Source organism: Branchiostoma lanceolatum, chromosome 3, assembly GCF_035083965.1.
Source record: "Branchiostoma lanceolatum isolate klBraLanc5 chromosome 3, klBraLanc5.hap2, whole genome shotgun sequence".
NCBI classification, from domain to species: Eukaryota; Metazoa; Chordata; class Leptocardii; order Amphioxiformes; family Branchiostomatidae; genus Branchiostoma; species Branchiostoma lanceolatum.
The window spans coordinates 13,106,456-13,123,125 of record NC_089724.1 but is presented as its reverse complement, the minus strand read 5'-3'; the positions used below and the strand labels follow the sequence as shown (position 1 = coordinate 13,123,125).

Below are 16,670 nucleotides of genomic sequence, written 5' to 3'. Positions count from 1 at the left end.
AGTAAATTTTATGGATGACATCCTCCGCAGACTCCAAAATTAATGAGATAGGGCGAAAAAAAACAAGGCGGGTAAAAAAAACAGGATTCCTGTATTTTCAAATTTTGAGATCATGAATCTTGTTAAACAAGACTTGCGGCAACAATATATGATATCACGACCAACAGGTCTTTTGTTCCTGTATTCAACCAATGACGTTTCACACATAATATAAGAACACCTTGATTCAACAGTAAACATGTCATACCATCATGGGCATTCATATGCAATGGAACACCTGGGCAGCAACTATATTCAACTGGGTATTCATATTGAACACTGTGTCAACACATGCCATCAAATGCGAGCAATTGAGCCTCAACGTTGCTGGGTCATATCAAGCAATTGCACAACACAGAGCCTTTGTCGGACAATGACATTTCAATTTTGTTAGTAGTTCACTTCATTCAAGAACAGCACATCGGATTACACGTTGTTGATAATAATGGCACAGAAATTACACACTATATTACAAGTTTGGCATGAGGGCTGCACAGTGTCTTCCTGACGACGAGCAATCTTGTTACAGCTTGCATACACAATAATTGTACAATGCACTTGAACGGAGTTTTCACAATTCTTACATTTTCAAATGCCTTTTTATGGCATCTAGAACGTTTTTGCGATAGAACTGACAGTAGTTTGCGACAAATTGTATTATTTTCGGTCATGATGTTGACCATTGCCGAAGGGTAAAAAAATATATTTTTTTTTCAAAATCAGGCGAAAATTTATGAGCGCGCTGATGTCATCCATAAAATTTACTTGCTGTGGCCTAAAGCCCTATAGAACTATATATATATAAATGACATCATCTATAAATTCTTTGACCAAGTTCTGAGGCATACAATCGGCGAGAGCCACCTAGAAACTGTCGAAAGAAGTGCAGTGCGCATGGTTAGCTGGAAAGCCAGTATTGCACCTCCAGCCTCGAAGCAATGGTTATCCCAGCCCAAGCTTGACATGGTTTGTCATTGAATCTGCTACATGTTTTTGTAGTTCGTCCAGACATAAAACTATGTGACATTAGTTGGACACTTTTCACTTGGCAGCGTTCCTAACGGTACAGACCCCTTTAAATTACAGCCGTCTGCGCAGTGAGGAACGTTGCAGGTGTCCATAGCTCATTGAGACAGAAATCAGACATCTCGACTGCGCCAACCGCAATTTAATGACATATGATAAGTTTCGCTCTACGCAGAATAGACAGAAAACGGCAACTACCCTCAGTATTTCTTTCTCTGGTGTTGTTTCTGTAAAAGCACGAGGAGACGCCGAGAGAAAGAGAGAAACCTAACGACGAGAACAAATAGCGGTTGCCCTATCCACTAACGTTATATATAACGTTTTATATACAATTGCCTAGGCCTCTCACTAAGCGTAAGACTCATTTCTCGTCACACATTAGATATGAACCCCTTCTGGATGAGGGCACCGTCATTGTAAAGAAACCAGACAAAGGGGAACCTCTTATGTTGCACGAACAGATAGCCTTTTCAGGCTTCATCCACGTATTCACAATAGCGGCAGTTCACAACCGAAAGTGTAGAAATGGGCCATTCCCACCAAAACACGGTACACTGTCTAATTCAACGACAAGCGCACAGCTTATAGAAACGCCTTAGACCATCAGCAGGAGTGCAGAAAATATGATAAGATCAGACAAATATGATATCGATAAGATCAGACACGTGAAAAGAAGAGTCTCTGCTACAAAGTTTTGTCCAGGGTGGTTAAGATCATTATTTTGCATTGCTTCATCTGAACCAGTAACAGTCAAAGCACAAAGATGATTGGAAAATGATCCCCGTGCTGTGATGATCTTGCCCAGTGCAACCCGAAACGCTCGTTACAAGAAGACAACCGTGATCCCAGTGCTGTGATGATGATGCAGTTTCTCAGTTCAACCAAATGCACCGAACTCCTCCTGCAGCCATGTGTTGACATGTAACGATGTGCCTTCAGTTAGTGGCTTTGCGGCGACTTTTAACTGTCTACAAAGATAGCCAAGACTAAAGACCTTCTTTCAACCTTTGTATTGTCGACACAAGCCCGAAGGCGTTCCCTACATTCGTTGGAAGAAGTGCTCACTAAATGGAAGACCTTTAGCGATTCGGCGAAGGCAAATAACTGTGATTAGTCTCAATCCTGATGGTGCGGTTACGGTACTGGTACTATACTCTCTTTGATGATATGGTCTGCGCATCTCCTAGAGCATCTTACCCGAAATGGTAAAAGACAAAAGGGGAGACAAAAATACATTTGAAGCTGTTAATGGTCACTGGCTGTTGAAAATCTTAGTTTGATGTCTTTGTTGCTTTTTCATTTCTGTAACGACTATGTCCAGAAAATGGCTAGGGTACAGGTCATGCCACCATTCACGCAGATTTCGTTCTCGAAACCGATCAAAATACTATATTATACATGCAAGGACATGCGCGATATTGCATGGTTCCCATGGTGATGTGACGTCACCGTGTTACCTGACTACCAAGAAAATATCCGTGAGAGACGTTGTCAAAGCTTCGAGGAGATGACGTTATGTTGACTTCCTGGAATGTACATATAGAAATCAAACATTTTGGAAGATTGACTTTTATTTCTTCAGTTAAAAAAACAGAACTCTCTTTTCTCTTTCTTTCTTTCTTCTCTCTCTCTCTCTCTCTCTCTCTCTCTCTCTCTCTCTCTCTCTCTCTCTCTCTGTGTGTCTCTCTCTCTAATTCTATGATGTACAGGGTATTTTTTGACCTTCATCAAACTTTCATGATCATGGGCTTCTGAGCAAATCATAGATGATGTCCTTGTCCTTCAACCCAAGAATAACTTAAAGAATGGCCATGTTCTGATCTTAAGTACAAACGTTGCACATAAATGGACTTAAATGACTTATTAATTTCTTTTCCACTACTTCGCGTGACAGCATGTGGCGTTAAAAGGCAAGGCTTATCGCTAATGGTTGTAATTAATCATTGAGAGCACTTGAATGTTTTCTAAGGCGAGTCTATTATTGTTTAAAGGACACACTAAATCTCTACGGACCTGGATTGATGGAAGATGTCGCCAGCCGCCGCACAAGTCCATTTTTAGAGTGATTTTATCCGTCCCAGAGGAGTGTGTGCGCGTACAACTGGGAGGGCTGTTCTGTTGTACAGAACACGCCACTCACCAAACCACTTAAAAGTTTAGACATGCACGTCAGGGGACCTCAAACTCAAGTGGAAGTATGCATCACGTCATAGATACTTCAATCGCGATCGCTACTAACAAGAAGTACCCGACTAATCAAGAAGTTTGATATACTGATAGTAAGTTTGCGGTGGGATGTGTGTAGGGCATTTCTGCAATAGGACAACGCTGGAGTACTCAGGCGATCCCATTTTCGTCCATCCTACAGTAACCGCAAACTTGAACGTTCCCTCTCAAGCGAATGTTTCATCAATAGACTTTCCCTAGAAGAGACAGTCAACGGCCTTGGGTACAGTAAATAATCTGATAACATTGGAGAATCCGTATTTTACTGTTTCAATGTCGTAGTCATTTTTAATGATGCAGAACTGACATTTACCCCTCTCGACTAAAGCACAAACAACGAAAAACACAATTCTCAAGACAAGGTCATCAGAATAAATCGAGTGCTTATTACCTACACTTCGTGTTGTCATCCAATGACAGAATGGTCGCACGTCAATCATCTATTATTAACCTCCTCCCTATTGTCTGTAGAAAATAAAAGGCTGGACCAACCTGTGAGGCCATTAGATTGCTGAAACGAAGAAAAAAGAACGTGAACGAGGAAAAGAAGGTAACTCGCTTTTTCTTTCTTAATTTTTCTGTAGACTTTAGTGGTAGATGTTAGGAGTATTCAGTTGTTTAGGCCAGTATAGAAATTACGAAAAGCACTTTCCAAACTCATATGAGTTGTTTTTCGTCTTCTTTAGTGCAGAGAAGCTTTTTCTATTAGTTCATGTAGTAGACTGTCACTTTGTGCGCCTTAGGATGGACCACTTACTTTCCAATAATAATATGCACTAGTTTTGTTGTTTATAGATCCTTTAGATTGGCAGCTATGATAGCTGAAACGACTTGACTTCTAGCTTTAGTGTAGCTTTAAGTCCTGAAGGGAACTTCAACCTATTTTATCTCAAACTTATTCGTCTACGAACTTTGTTTCATGTACTTAAATCAATTTTGATCTTTTCAATGTATCCTTAGTGTACGGATGAGTTAATTTCGCGCCTTTCTTTCGTGGCTAGGTTTTCTAGGACCAACAAATAACCTAACAGAGAACAATGAAGACGGCATTTGCAGTACTGCTCTTTGGAGGTAAGGTATAAATTATCCTTGATGATTTCCATGCATTACACAAGTATGTTTATGGCAGCGTAGATTGCGTTTGATTGTCAATTTAAAAACGCCAGGTTGTCGTATGATTTACGAAGAGTAAATTATGTCGTGGGGTAATTATAACCAGGTGAGAAATGCGCATTTTCCATTACCAGTTGAGACGTTGTCTTTAGCATTAGGTTTGAAGGTCTTCACAATTTGCCGAATAAATACAAACAGATGGCCAAATAGGCTACTAAGAACCTTTTGATTGCCCGACGGCTGTCAACATTACAGCCATAACAACGGTAACTTCGAATTCCCAGTGTGGAGTGACTGAAGCTTTGTACAATATTCCGAATGAGCATTACCATATCTTTCGGTTGTTATACGCCTGTGTAGTGTAAAACTAAAGCGGCGTCATTTGATGCACCGTAATGCAGTTGTACGGATGGAGCTCGTGAGAAGTAAGTTAGAGGATGGTTGTATTCGTCCGACGGCGTCAATGAGTACAATCTAGACAGGTTGGTTGGGCTTCTGTTCCAACGCAGCAGATGTCGCCTAAAAGTATCACTGTTGTCTTTACAATCGGCTGAAAGGAAAGGAAAATAAAATCGTATTTTATGTCAAACCTAAAAGCACCTAAAACATTGCCATGAAGCCCGAGCCGTCTTAGGGGAGCAAATAGCAGTATCCACATGGACAGTCTGGCATGGAATTTGTAGTACCGTGTAGTTAAACCCGCGGCCCCTGACATGCTCCTCATGTTGCAAAGATTCTCTAGTTACATCGTTGATTAAGCTGTATTGAGATTTAAACGTAGACATCCACGACGTTTCCGATGAACAATGTCTAGAAAGAAAAAGATGATGAGAACATCATCGCATGATGTGACCATACATGAATGAGTAATGAAAGCTAATGGAGTAATGATGTACCTTAGCTGAAGGTCACTTTGACGTGGAGCAGAACATTCACATGACAGGTTGACAGATAATTAGACAGCTGTTAGAATCACTACTCTGGAACTGACTCACAAAACAGCTGCTGAACTGCTGAATCAAGCAAGACATTTAATTTCTTAGATGTTCTCTCGTAATTGATTTTCCTTACCTGCTATGTGTAAGTACGTATAAAATGTTGACAGAGAAAATGTGTTCATAACTTGACGAGCTTTATTCTCCAAATGCAGGGAGGATTCCTTAAACACAGAGTACGGCTGATAGCTTAAAAGTAGAGTACTAGTTCCACGATCTCATACCTTCGCCAAATGATTTTAACCTTTATAACAGACGTATTGTAAGTGTTTCTCATTGATTGTAAATCATTTGATCATCTCCTCCACGGCCACCCAAAAAGAAGTTGTCCAAAGAATATCTAACAAAGAAGGTTATTCTAGTAGGTCCTCATTAGCATACTTTATATTCAACAATCTTCACATTCATATAACTTCCAAACGCCAAAAGTAGAAAATTGCCTTCATCTACCAGCATGGAATTATAAAAGTTTCTCATGAATTATGCAAAACCAAGCTCCCGAATCACTCTAACCATGGTCGGGGCAGAGTCGGGAGGCCATGTTCGGCTATGTGTAACCGGGGCTTTAGCGAAATACTTTATTTTAAGCTAAGCTGTTACGCCACCTAGTGTCATTATTTTGTCCTGCAGCTATCTTTGGATACGCTGCGTCCTTGGAATGCTACTCCTGCTCGTCCACATTGACTGCCAAGTCCGACTGTAGGGACTGGGTGGCAAACCTCACCACGATCACCTGTGCGACAGCAGGCAGCTCCTGTTACGTAAGTTTCCTTGATTTGGAACATTTAGTGAAAGGATATCGTACCATGTATGGAGCACGCGACTCTTCGCTAGGCTTTAAACTGATAAAAGCTGCTTCCGAAAGGTTCAATGAATTGATGGTTTATCATGGACACTATCAAGAACAAGCTCAAAGAAACTCTTTCACAGATTGATATATTTTGACTTATTAATTGACTTGTAACTTTTATATGCTACCGCTTACTCAAACGTTACACATCTTGAATCATAGTTAACAAAACTGACGCAGACTTTCACGTCTGCCGTACCTTACTTTAGTCTGCCGAATTCCCTCTATTCTCGTGTGGTTACAGCTGGCTTCTAGGCTCGTTTGTTTTCCTGCATGAGCTGCATGAAACTTCCACAAAGCCAACCACGGGGTAAGTGAAAAGAAATGATAGTCTCCTGTTTCAAACTCTACTGTCATGTTGTGGTCTCCTATGTCAACCTGCTGCTCATAACATGGGGTATGAGAGACACGCAATGAACTGTCAGACTGACGGCAGCCTCTGTTTTCCATCCTCTCCAGTCCTCAATGGTGAAGGCGACGACTTGGGGGGTAAAGATTGACCGTGGCTGCATGGACAAATGTGCATCTGACGATTCCTGTATGAACGCATTCGGGAGCGGGACCTGCAGAACCTGCTGCAAGAAGGACAGGTGCAACATCGACACACCCGGGGGAGCAGACATGGCCGGGGTGTCCGCCGCCCTGCTGCTGGTGTCTAGCTTCTTAACCGTTCTTGGTGCTCTGTGAGAGAATGGATAACATTGACTTTGACTCCAAGCAGTTGAATATATGACAAATGTTGTTGTATTATGAACTGAGACTGTAGCCTCGTAAAATGCCTTAACATCTTTGAAATATTGCTAGCATCCTGCCGTCCACACCCGTGTGTTTATACTACATGAATGGATCTCTGACAATGCCGTCATTAGATCGTGGTTTGGTACAAACAAAACAAAGTGGTTCTACTAGAATCTGTCGAACGGTTGGTCTGTCTTGAGGGTATCAGGCTAGTGTTTCACAACACCATTGTTGATCTTTTCTCAACTGTTACACCTATAGAACAATGTTTCCTAATGAATATTAAAGATTGGCCGAATGGAAGTAGTTTGCATGCATAAGCTAACGTTAACCTAATTCAACGATGGCTGCAGCCGTGAATGACCAGAAATTGTCGATGACTGGCTGCAAGTTGGACTACAACGCCAGAGTTTCCCTGGAGCTATATGAACAACCACCTTGTAGTGGTCAGTTTCAGTGAAGTTCTACTGTTTGTGTGTATTTGTATTGCATGTTTATCGATCTGAACAAATAAAGATAAGAAATTCGCAATTGACTGGAGAATTTGACGACCATTCATTTCCAGAAAGTACTACCTGAACGCTGATAGTTTCCGGAGTCCCTATTCCGTAACTTTTCCGGTACCAGAATTTAGTCCAAGACAAGGAATGCCACTACTACAAACCACTGTAACTAATAGCTTGCAGCCGAGCAGATGTACGTGGAATATTGATTCCTTACTTGCAAATTGGGATGCTCATCTTAAGTGTTATCACAGTCCGCCCATAAGTCGAGTTTCAGCGCAAAATGATGGAGGCATATTGGACCCGTCTGTATTAAATACACTGTCATATTTTCAATAGCGCGATGTCAGATGCAATAAGTTCATGTGGGCTACCCTCGTCATAACCGTTAGAATCCAACGTTTATCCAATGGAATCTATCGTGTTTTTGTACATGGACTTTTGACTGGAAACTGAAGCTATTTACGTAGCGGTTTGTTGTGGTCAGGTGGTCAAACGGAAGGCGCTTCCCAAGCTCCATCTTGTCTACGAGTGCGCCGATAGTCAGCAACATTACTGCCTGTCTGACTGCCAAGCTTTCATGGCTTGCTTGTTTGAAATTAATGTAAATCAGTGTAAGGCGGTAGATATGTGAAGTAGCAAGGTGGCAAGGATATAACCACTAAGCCAACAGGAAAGTTAAGGTCCTGTAGGATCGATCTTTGCTCAATTAAAGGTGAGTTCACACGTAAACACTGCAGGCAGCTGCGCCGCGCTACCATTTTCGTGTGTGGCAGGTGTTCAGGAATTATCGGTCCCCCCGGGAAAATCGGTCCCCCTCCTGCCATTGGTCCACATTTGAGACTGGTGGGCGTGGCCTAAAAGACGAAGGCCCACAACAACATAGGCTGTAACATAACAATTCTACACTGTCGACATTGTCGACAAATAATGTATCCTCATAGGAAAGTTGAAACAATCTTCCTCTGGTCTACTTCGGACCCTAATTTTCAACTTAAAGACGATTCTATGAAAATTGATATAAACGTTTCAAAGGGTTTTGGCCATTGTGGGATTTCATCTGAAGGGGACACATTTTCCCGGGATAGCCGGGATTTTCGGTCCCCTCATTTGAAAGTCACCAACGTCTCTTCTGATGTATTTGGAAACCTCTTTTTCAACTTGAAGACGTTTCTCTGAAGACCTAACACAACTATAAACGTTTCAGATGCAGAAAGTCTCAGTATTTGGCCATTGAGGGGATTTCAGGTAAAGGGGACACATTTTCCCGGGCCGGGGTTAAGCCGGGATTTTCGGTCCCCTAGTTCATAGGAAAGTCACCAACGTCTCTTCTGATGCAATTGGAAACCTGTTTGTCAACTTGAAGACGCTTCTCTGAAGACCTAACACAACTATAAACGTTCCAAAGGCAAAAAGTCTCAGCATATGGCCATTGAGGGGATTTCAGGTAAAGGGGACACATTTTCCCGGGCCGGGGTTAAGCCGGGATTTTCGGTCCCCTAGTTCATAGGAAAGTCACCAACGTCTCTTCTGATGCAATTGGAAACCTGTTTGTCAACTTGAAGACGCTTCTCTGAAGACCTAACACAACTATAAACGTTCCAAAGGCAAAAAGTCTCAGCATATGGCCATTGAGGGGATTTCAGGTAAAGGGGACACATTTTCCCGGGCCGGGGTTAAGCCGGGATTTTCGGTCCCCTAGTTCATAGGAAAGTCACCAACGTCTCTTCTGATGCAATTGGAAACCTGTTTGTCAACTTGAAGACGCTTCTCTGAAGACCTAACACAACTATAAACGTTCCAAAGGCAAAAAGTCTCAGCATATGGCCATTGAGGGGATTTCAGGGGAAGGGGACACATTTTCCCGGGCTGAGGTTAAGCCGGGATTTTCGGTCCCCTCATAGGAAAGTCAACAACGTCTCTTCTCATTCACTTGGAAACCTGTTTTTAAACTTGATGACGCTTCTCTGAAGACTTGATACAACTATAAACGTTTCTAAAGCAAAAAGTTTATAGTTTTGTCAAGTCTTCAGGGAAGCGTCTTCAAGCATCTTCGTGATTTTCTATGAGGGGACCAAAAATCCCGGCCCGGGAAAATGTGTCCCCTTTACCTGAAATCCCCTCAATTGCCAAATGCTCAGACTTTTTGTTTTTGAAACGTTTATAGTTGTGTTAGGTCTTCAGATAAGCGTCTACAAGTTGAAAAAAAACAGGTTTCCAAGTCCATTATAAGAGACGTTGTTGACTTTTCCAAAAGGGGACCGAAAATCCCGGCTTAACACCGGCCCGGGAAAATGTGTCCCCTTTACCCGAAATTCTCTCAATGGACAAATGCTGAGACTTTCTGCTTTTCAAATGTTTATAGTTGTGTCATATCTTCATAGAAGCGTCTTCCTGTTGAAAACAGGCTTCCAAGTCCATCAGAAGAGACGTTGTTGACTTTCTCATTAGGGGACCGAAAATCCCGGCTTAACCCCGGCCCGGGAAAATGTGTCCCCTTTACCTGAAATCCCCTCAATGGACAAATGCTGAGACTTTTTGCTTTTGAAACGTTTATAGTTGTGTTAGGTCTTCAGAGAAGCGTCTTCAAATTGAAAAACAGGTTTCCAACTCCATTATAAGAGACGTTCTTGACTTTCCAATGAGGGGACCGAAAATCCTGGCTACCCTGGCCCGGGAAAATGTCTCCCCTTTACCTAAAATCCCCACAATGGCCAAATGCTGAGATTTTTTGCTTTTGAAACGTTTATAGTTGTGTTAGGTCTTTAGAGAAGCGTCTTCAAGTTGACAAACAGGTTTTCAAGTCCATCAGAAGAAACGTTGTTGACATTCCTATGAGGGGACCGAAAATCCCGGCTTAACCCCGGCCCGGGAAAATGTGTCCCCTTTACCTGAAATCTCCTTAATCGACAAATTTTGAGCCTTTTGCCCATGAAACGTTTATAGTTGTGTTAAGTCTTCAGAGAAGCGTCTTTATGTATAAAAAAAGGATTCCAAATGGATCAGGAGAAGCGTTGTTGACTTTCCTATGAGGGGACCGAAAATCCCGGCTACCCCGGGAAAATGTGTCCCCTTCCCTTGAAATCTCCTCAATGGTCAAATCCTGAGACTTTTTTGCTTTTGAAACGTTTATGGGTGTGTTAAGTCTACAAAGAAGCGCCTTCAAGTTGCAAACAATTTCCATGTCCATCATAAGAAGCGTTGTTGACTTTTTGATGAGGGGACCGAAAATCCTGGCTAGTTCTAACCCGGGAAAATGTGTCCCCCTCCCCTTAAAATCCCCTCAATGGCCAAATCCTGAGACTTTTTGCTTTTAAAGCGTTTGTATTTGTGGTAAGTCTTCAGAGAAGCGTCTTCAAGTTGACAAACAGGTTTCCAAATGTATCATAATATTCGTTGTTGACTTTCCTATGAGGGGACCGAAAATCCCGGCTACCCCGAAATTGACAAATCTTGAGACTTTTGCTTTTGAAAAGTTTATAGTTTATTTCCCCTGAAATCCCTCAATGGCCAAGTTCTGAAACTTTTTGTTTTGAAACCTTTATAGTTGTGTTAAGTCTTCAGAGAAGCGTCTTTAAGTATAAAAACAGGATTCCAAATGGATCAGGAGAAGCGTTGTTGACTTTCCTATGAGAGGACCGAAAATCCTGGGTACCCCGGGAAAATGTGTCCCCTTCCCTTGAAATCCCCTCAATGGCCAAATCCTAAGACATTATGCTTTTGAAACGTTTATAGTTGTGTTAAGTCTTCGGGGAAGTGTCTTCAAGTTGAAAAACAATTTCCATGTCCATCATAAGACGCGTTGTTGACTTTGCTATGAGGGGACCGAAAATCCCGGCCAGATCTCCCCGGGGAAAATGTGTCCCCTTACCCTGAAATCCCCTCAATGGCCAAGTTCTGAAACTTTTTGCTTTGAAACCTTTATAGTTGTGTTAAATCTTCAGATAAGCGCCTTGAAGTTGACAAAGAACCTTCCAAGTTCATCAGAAGAAGCGTTGTTGACTTTTCTATGAGGGGACCGAAAATCCCGGCTAGATCTACCCCGGGAAAAGGAGTCCCCTTCCCCTGAATTCCCTCAATGGACAAATGCAGAGACTGTTGCCCTTGAAACCTTTATATTTTTGTGTTAAGAGCATCAACTCAAGTTAAAGTAATTTGAAAATAAAGTATTTTTCCAAATGCATCACTACTAGGAGAAGAGTTTTTGACTTTCCTATGAGGGGACCGGAAATCCTGGCTACCCCGGGAAAATGTGTCCCTGCAATGGCCAAAAACTGATACTTTTTGTTGATGAAACGTTCATATTTGTGTTTGTGGACAATGTCCGTCCCACCTTCTTACAATTCATACATTTGGCATTAAGTATTCAATTCAAAGACAGTGTTTGTGGATGATATCTATGTCTTTGGCCCTGTGGGCCTTCGTACTTTTTAGGCCACCATGGATTGGGGACCGATTTTCCTGGGGGACCGATAATTCCTGAACACCGGCAGTCTTTATCAAACCTTAAGAATACCACTCGCCTCCTGATGAGCGTGCAAGTGGCAGCCCAGAGGTTGACAGCCTAGCGTTCACTGCATACCCACTGTGCCGTGATTGAATCATGACGTCTTTGCGTGGGAGAAAGTAACGACGCCTTTGTGATGAGCGGAGGAAAGGAAACGAACGCCATTGGTCATAAAACGAGCTGCTGGGTATTATTGTAGTGGGCACAATTACGTTAACGCGCATTTTGAAGCTCGTTGCCGCCCTAAAGAAACATCATGATATGCAGAAGTTCCTTGGTCAATCTGGAAAGGGCACTATGGACATGTATGATATAGGCTTTCCGTGACCATTGCAATATCACATTATTTCAAACGAACCATATTTTCAAAATAAAGGCGGCAAAGCCCTCGCGCCGCAGCCACACCACCCCGATATCACCGTTGACATGCAGTAACTGTAGTACCAACCAGACCCAGTCCTCTGGGGACCAGTAAGCACTAGCTGCAATCAGTAGGACTAATTGTTGGCCAGAGATGATGCAATTGAGCTGGTTTGATAACTTATCAAATTATTCATCCAATTTTTAGCCCCAGGTTCGACCATTACTTGAGAGAAGTTTGGTACGTAGAGCCTATACTGTGCGCTACTGTGGCAAGTATAGACCGCCATTAATCGTTGACAAGACCTTACAGTTTAAACTATCGTAGACACACAATTACCCTATTTACATGCAACCTTTGTTCCTTTTGTTTATACGCTTAGGAAAACATCCTGATCGTCAATTTGATTTTTGCGTTATAGAATAAATCAGGTTTCCCAGGGACCGGCGGTAGACGTGAGTAGGGTACTGAAATCTGTTTTCATATTCTGCCGATGATTTACAGCAGTAAAATTACTTGTGCAGAAAACAAGTGAAAGATAAAGTAAGCGGCTTACAATCCACCTTATAAGCAATATGTTCTCATTTGTAAATGTTTGTCGTTCCTTATCTTAAGCCTTGCACTATTACGCATGTGTTGAGCGCCGGAAGCATATAGGAGGTGTTACTGGCAGGGAACTTAATCAGAAAGGGAAGGAAATTGTTCATTGAGGAATCAAGAGGAATCGCGAGACGAGGCAACAGACATCATACTGTAATGTTCCAGGAATACTCTTAAGTTGTAACTTCCAGGAAACTTGTCACGTTGTTTACTATTTCGATCTGTAGTTTGTTGTTGAAGGCATAAACCAGCACTGATACTTGTAGAGTCACTTTTGCAAACCGGCAGCAGGCCGGGCAGTTTGCAGGAACGAAAAGGATGATATAAAAGAACACACAAAACGTAACGAAAATTAGCCATGAACATGATTTTTGTGTATTTATTGTTCTACACTTTAGTTTTTGGTTCTCCTAAACAGCCCGACTGGGGCCCGGTCTAGAAGTGTGTCCCTAGCATGAATCTGCACTCCAACAACCAATCCTGTGGCTGACCCACGCACCTTTATCAGGCAAACTTTCGGAATCCTTGCTATGTGTGTTGATCTCTTTCCGTTTAATTTTTGTACGTACATGTAGCCCCAGGGCATGAACTTATAATAAAGTAAAGGTTATTCAACGAAGCTCTGGGTCCCTTGGCACGGAAATTATAGGAAGCGAGCAGCCACCGCACTGTCCAGGAAACTAGATGAGCAGCGAGGCCAAAAGGTCTTCCGACGAGGGAGGTGTATTGGCAAAGCTGCGCCTGTGGGGACGCCATCCTGGGCAATCCGCACTCAAGGCAGTTGTAGTTCTGCTCACCCCATTCTTCATGGCGTACGTTTCAGTTAATAGTGCGGCTGGGCACTCTCCGTTAACCATGCTAATGAGTCTTACACGACGCAACGCTAATATTCTTCTGTATAATATCATATTTCATAATTTCGCTACGTCGCACGTCACATCCTAAATGCTTCAAATATACTAAAGTATCGTCATAAAGCTACATTTGTGTTGATGAAACTTTTTCTTTTACAAATCAAACTTGACTCGCGATTAAGATTTGCCTGAACATTTTGAAACACCAGTCCTTCTCAAGGGCAAATAGCCCTGATTAGAACCATGGACACACGATCCTGGTGAATACTGGATAATTAAGGGCCTAACTGGTCCAAGCTAGTGCAGTCCTTTGTGGTCACGTGATCCTCCCAAGCGTCCACTGAGCATCGCACTAGGTTCTTCCTCTTCCGTTAATGACCAGCGGCCGACAAATCGGCCATCACTGACAGGTTTGAGGCGACATTGTATCTTAAAGGTAAGGTAGAATCATTTTTTAAAGTCTGGTTTGTTGTCTTCATAAATTATGTTCATCACTCCGCAACCACGTGGAAACCTTTGTCCTCTCTCGTATGGGAGGGAGACAGGAATCCGGAGTACAGTCCGTCCGATGACTTTCAAAAGGATAGGCCGAATCATATTAAATGTGGACCGCAGTAACAAAACCCTGGGTTCATTACTGGTACTTTATGTCTGCCGTGATGACTGCCACAAGTTGGCACCTTCATATAGGCTGGTGTTAGCATGGAGGACAACTGAATAACATTCATGTGATGTATGTTTGACAGAAGGAGGGTGTCTTACTGCTAGTTTGTACTTAGATACATCCTTTTCGAACTATCACTGTCATGAATATAGCTTTGAAATTATTCTTTTACATACATCTTACTTATAGATGTTGTCAGACGGCGCATTCAGCGCAGCAAACTACATGATAAATCTTGAATCTATAAGCAGTAATTATGAATTATTGCAATGATCCGTCACAAGATACCAGGCACCAAGTAGTCATGGCTGTCATTTTCTTTATGTAAATTGCCCCCAGTCGATTTTGTCGTGGATGCTCTAAAGCTGCTATTCGCACTGTTTCGTGAAGAACTTGTAAATGTAGAGGGCATTTTAGTCCCGTGGCTGACACTATATCATACCTAAAGTGGCCACTGAACTCGTAACGGCAGTCTCAGCAGGCTTCACGGATATGCAAATGTTGTAGACAACAACGCAAGCTATCTATCAGTAATCCAGCCCCAAATGCGTGAGACGCCATTGTGCCATGACTTCCATTTCCTGCAGGAAAATCAATTCGTTCCTGTCTGACAGCTCTTAAGCGACAAACAGTTGCTACTTAAGCTGTTACCCAGTGGAAATGTCAACCTGAATGGTATTTCAGTACCATGGGGAAATATCATATATTCAAACCTTAACGGCAAACATTATTTAAGAGCAAAAGAAAACATCCCTTAATGTTCAGCGAGGTACGTACTTTGAATGATGCAGTCTGTAAATCGGTACTTATTTTTGCAATCTTGACCCTCATGACCTCCACTGATGGGTTGTGCTACACGGAGATTTATCCCATCTTATGGGGGAAATCACATTTTCAAGGGAAAATGGACAATGCTGCGCAAGTGCCTTAGTCGTAAACATAAGGAAATGAGCTGTGGTACTGAGTCAAGGGCATTGTCTTTAAACATAACTGTAATAAGTGGAACGTAGCAGCATTTCGAAACTTCTTTGTGACCTATAACACTTAGTATTGTACTGAGACTGACTACTGTTTAACGCACCCAGCGGCTTTATCCGGAAAATCGTACGATTGATGGAGCTGAAGTGCAAGTTTTGGAGTGGCTGTCATTTTCCGCCGACCCAGGTCACCACAATAAGACAAAAATTGTTTTTCAAAAGTAAGACAAAAATTGTTCCGGTTCGGCCACGAGAATTCCGATTTTTCATTAACCCACATAAGGGCACAGATCAACATGTGTGCTGGGTACATTAACTCCCCAAACGCTGGGCCGACGTTTTAAATTTACCACGTCTCCTTTGAAGAGTAGTGTCCACATCGAGTTTGAGAACACTGACAAATTCTAATCCCTTCATCTTGTGGTCCAGGTGTATGATTGCAGACCCATAGACTGTGCCGTGGAACTATTCAACTTGATACACTGTGTCGTTATTAAGTGTTCTAGGGATAAAATTGACCGTGGATGATAAACGTTGAACAATGACTAAGAAATGGAATAAATCAAAAACACAGCTAGACTCATCCAGAATATTCCCGGGTCAATTTGTATGAAAATAAACTAAGCCCAGAAAAAATGATTTTCTGATTTGTTGATTTATGAACGATTAACGCCATGGCAGAAATATTATACTTTGAATGTTTGAACCACCACAATTTAAATCAACTAATAACGTAATGTTTGTTTCAGCCTACAGAGACCTATAGACATGTCAAAAAATATTACAAATGCGCTCATACATGTAAGATAGATAGATACTTTATCGCACTCCAAAAATAAGCACCCCATAGACTATGTGGCGAACTACTGTGTTGTAGATCTTTGAATAGATATCATACTCACAAAGTCAGAATTCAAATGTCTCCCAGTGGTGTCAAACGTATTTGTGTGCAAAGCAACAGACATATTAGTGGAATTACAGTCAAAACATAGGGGAAAATAAAATCAGAATTCCATTTCTGTCGTCACAGAGATTATGATTGAAACATGGTTAATTTGCGTCAGGAATTGGATAGGGATTTGACTTGGAAAACAGATTACTCGAGCTTTGATTAGTTTTTGAAACTAATCACATCGGAGAGGGAGGAGGGCATTGCTCCGAGCTACAGGAATGATTGACTTGCACTCCCCCAATATCATATTCTAAATTCATAGCAG

The 16,670-nt window shown here is 42.0% G+C and overlaps 1 protein-coding gene across 1 annotated transcript; it reads left to right on the top strand.

Moving 5' to 3' along the window:
• The first annotated feature begins 3,762 nt into the window (after positions 1 to 3,762).
• On the top strand, positions 3,763 to 7,522 carry LOC136430383 (prostate stem cell antigen-like). Its single transcript, XM_066420928.1, has 4 exons — positions 3,763 to 3,841; positions 4,293 to 4,362; positions 6,030 to 6,160; positions 6,709 to 7,522. The coding sequence occupies exons 2-4, from the start codon at positions 4,329 to 4,331 to the stop codon at positions 6,934 to 6,936; spliced, it is 393 nt and encodes a 130-aa protein (XP_066277025.1). The 5' UTR covers positions 3,763 to 3,841; positions 4,293 to 4,328; the 3' UTR covers positions 6,937 to 7,522.
• Positions 7,523 to 16,670: the final 9,148 nt, after the last annotated feature.

Excerpts from the sequence above, each read along its gene's own strand:
- LOC136430383 (XM_066420928.1), top strand. The coding sequence starts at position 4,329 with ATGAAGACGGCATTTGCAGTACTGCTCTTTGGAG. Across the intron at positions 4,363-6,029 it reads TGCAGTACTGCTCTTTGGAG|CTATCTTTGGATACGCTGCG; the intron begins GTAAGGTATAAA and ends TTTGTCCTGCAG. Across the intron at positions 6,161-6,708 it reads CAGCAGGCAGCTCCTGTTAC|TCCTCAATGGTGAAGGCGAC; the intron begins GTAAGTTTCCTT and ends CATCCTCTCCAG.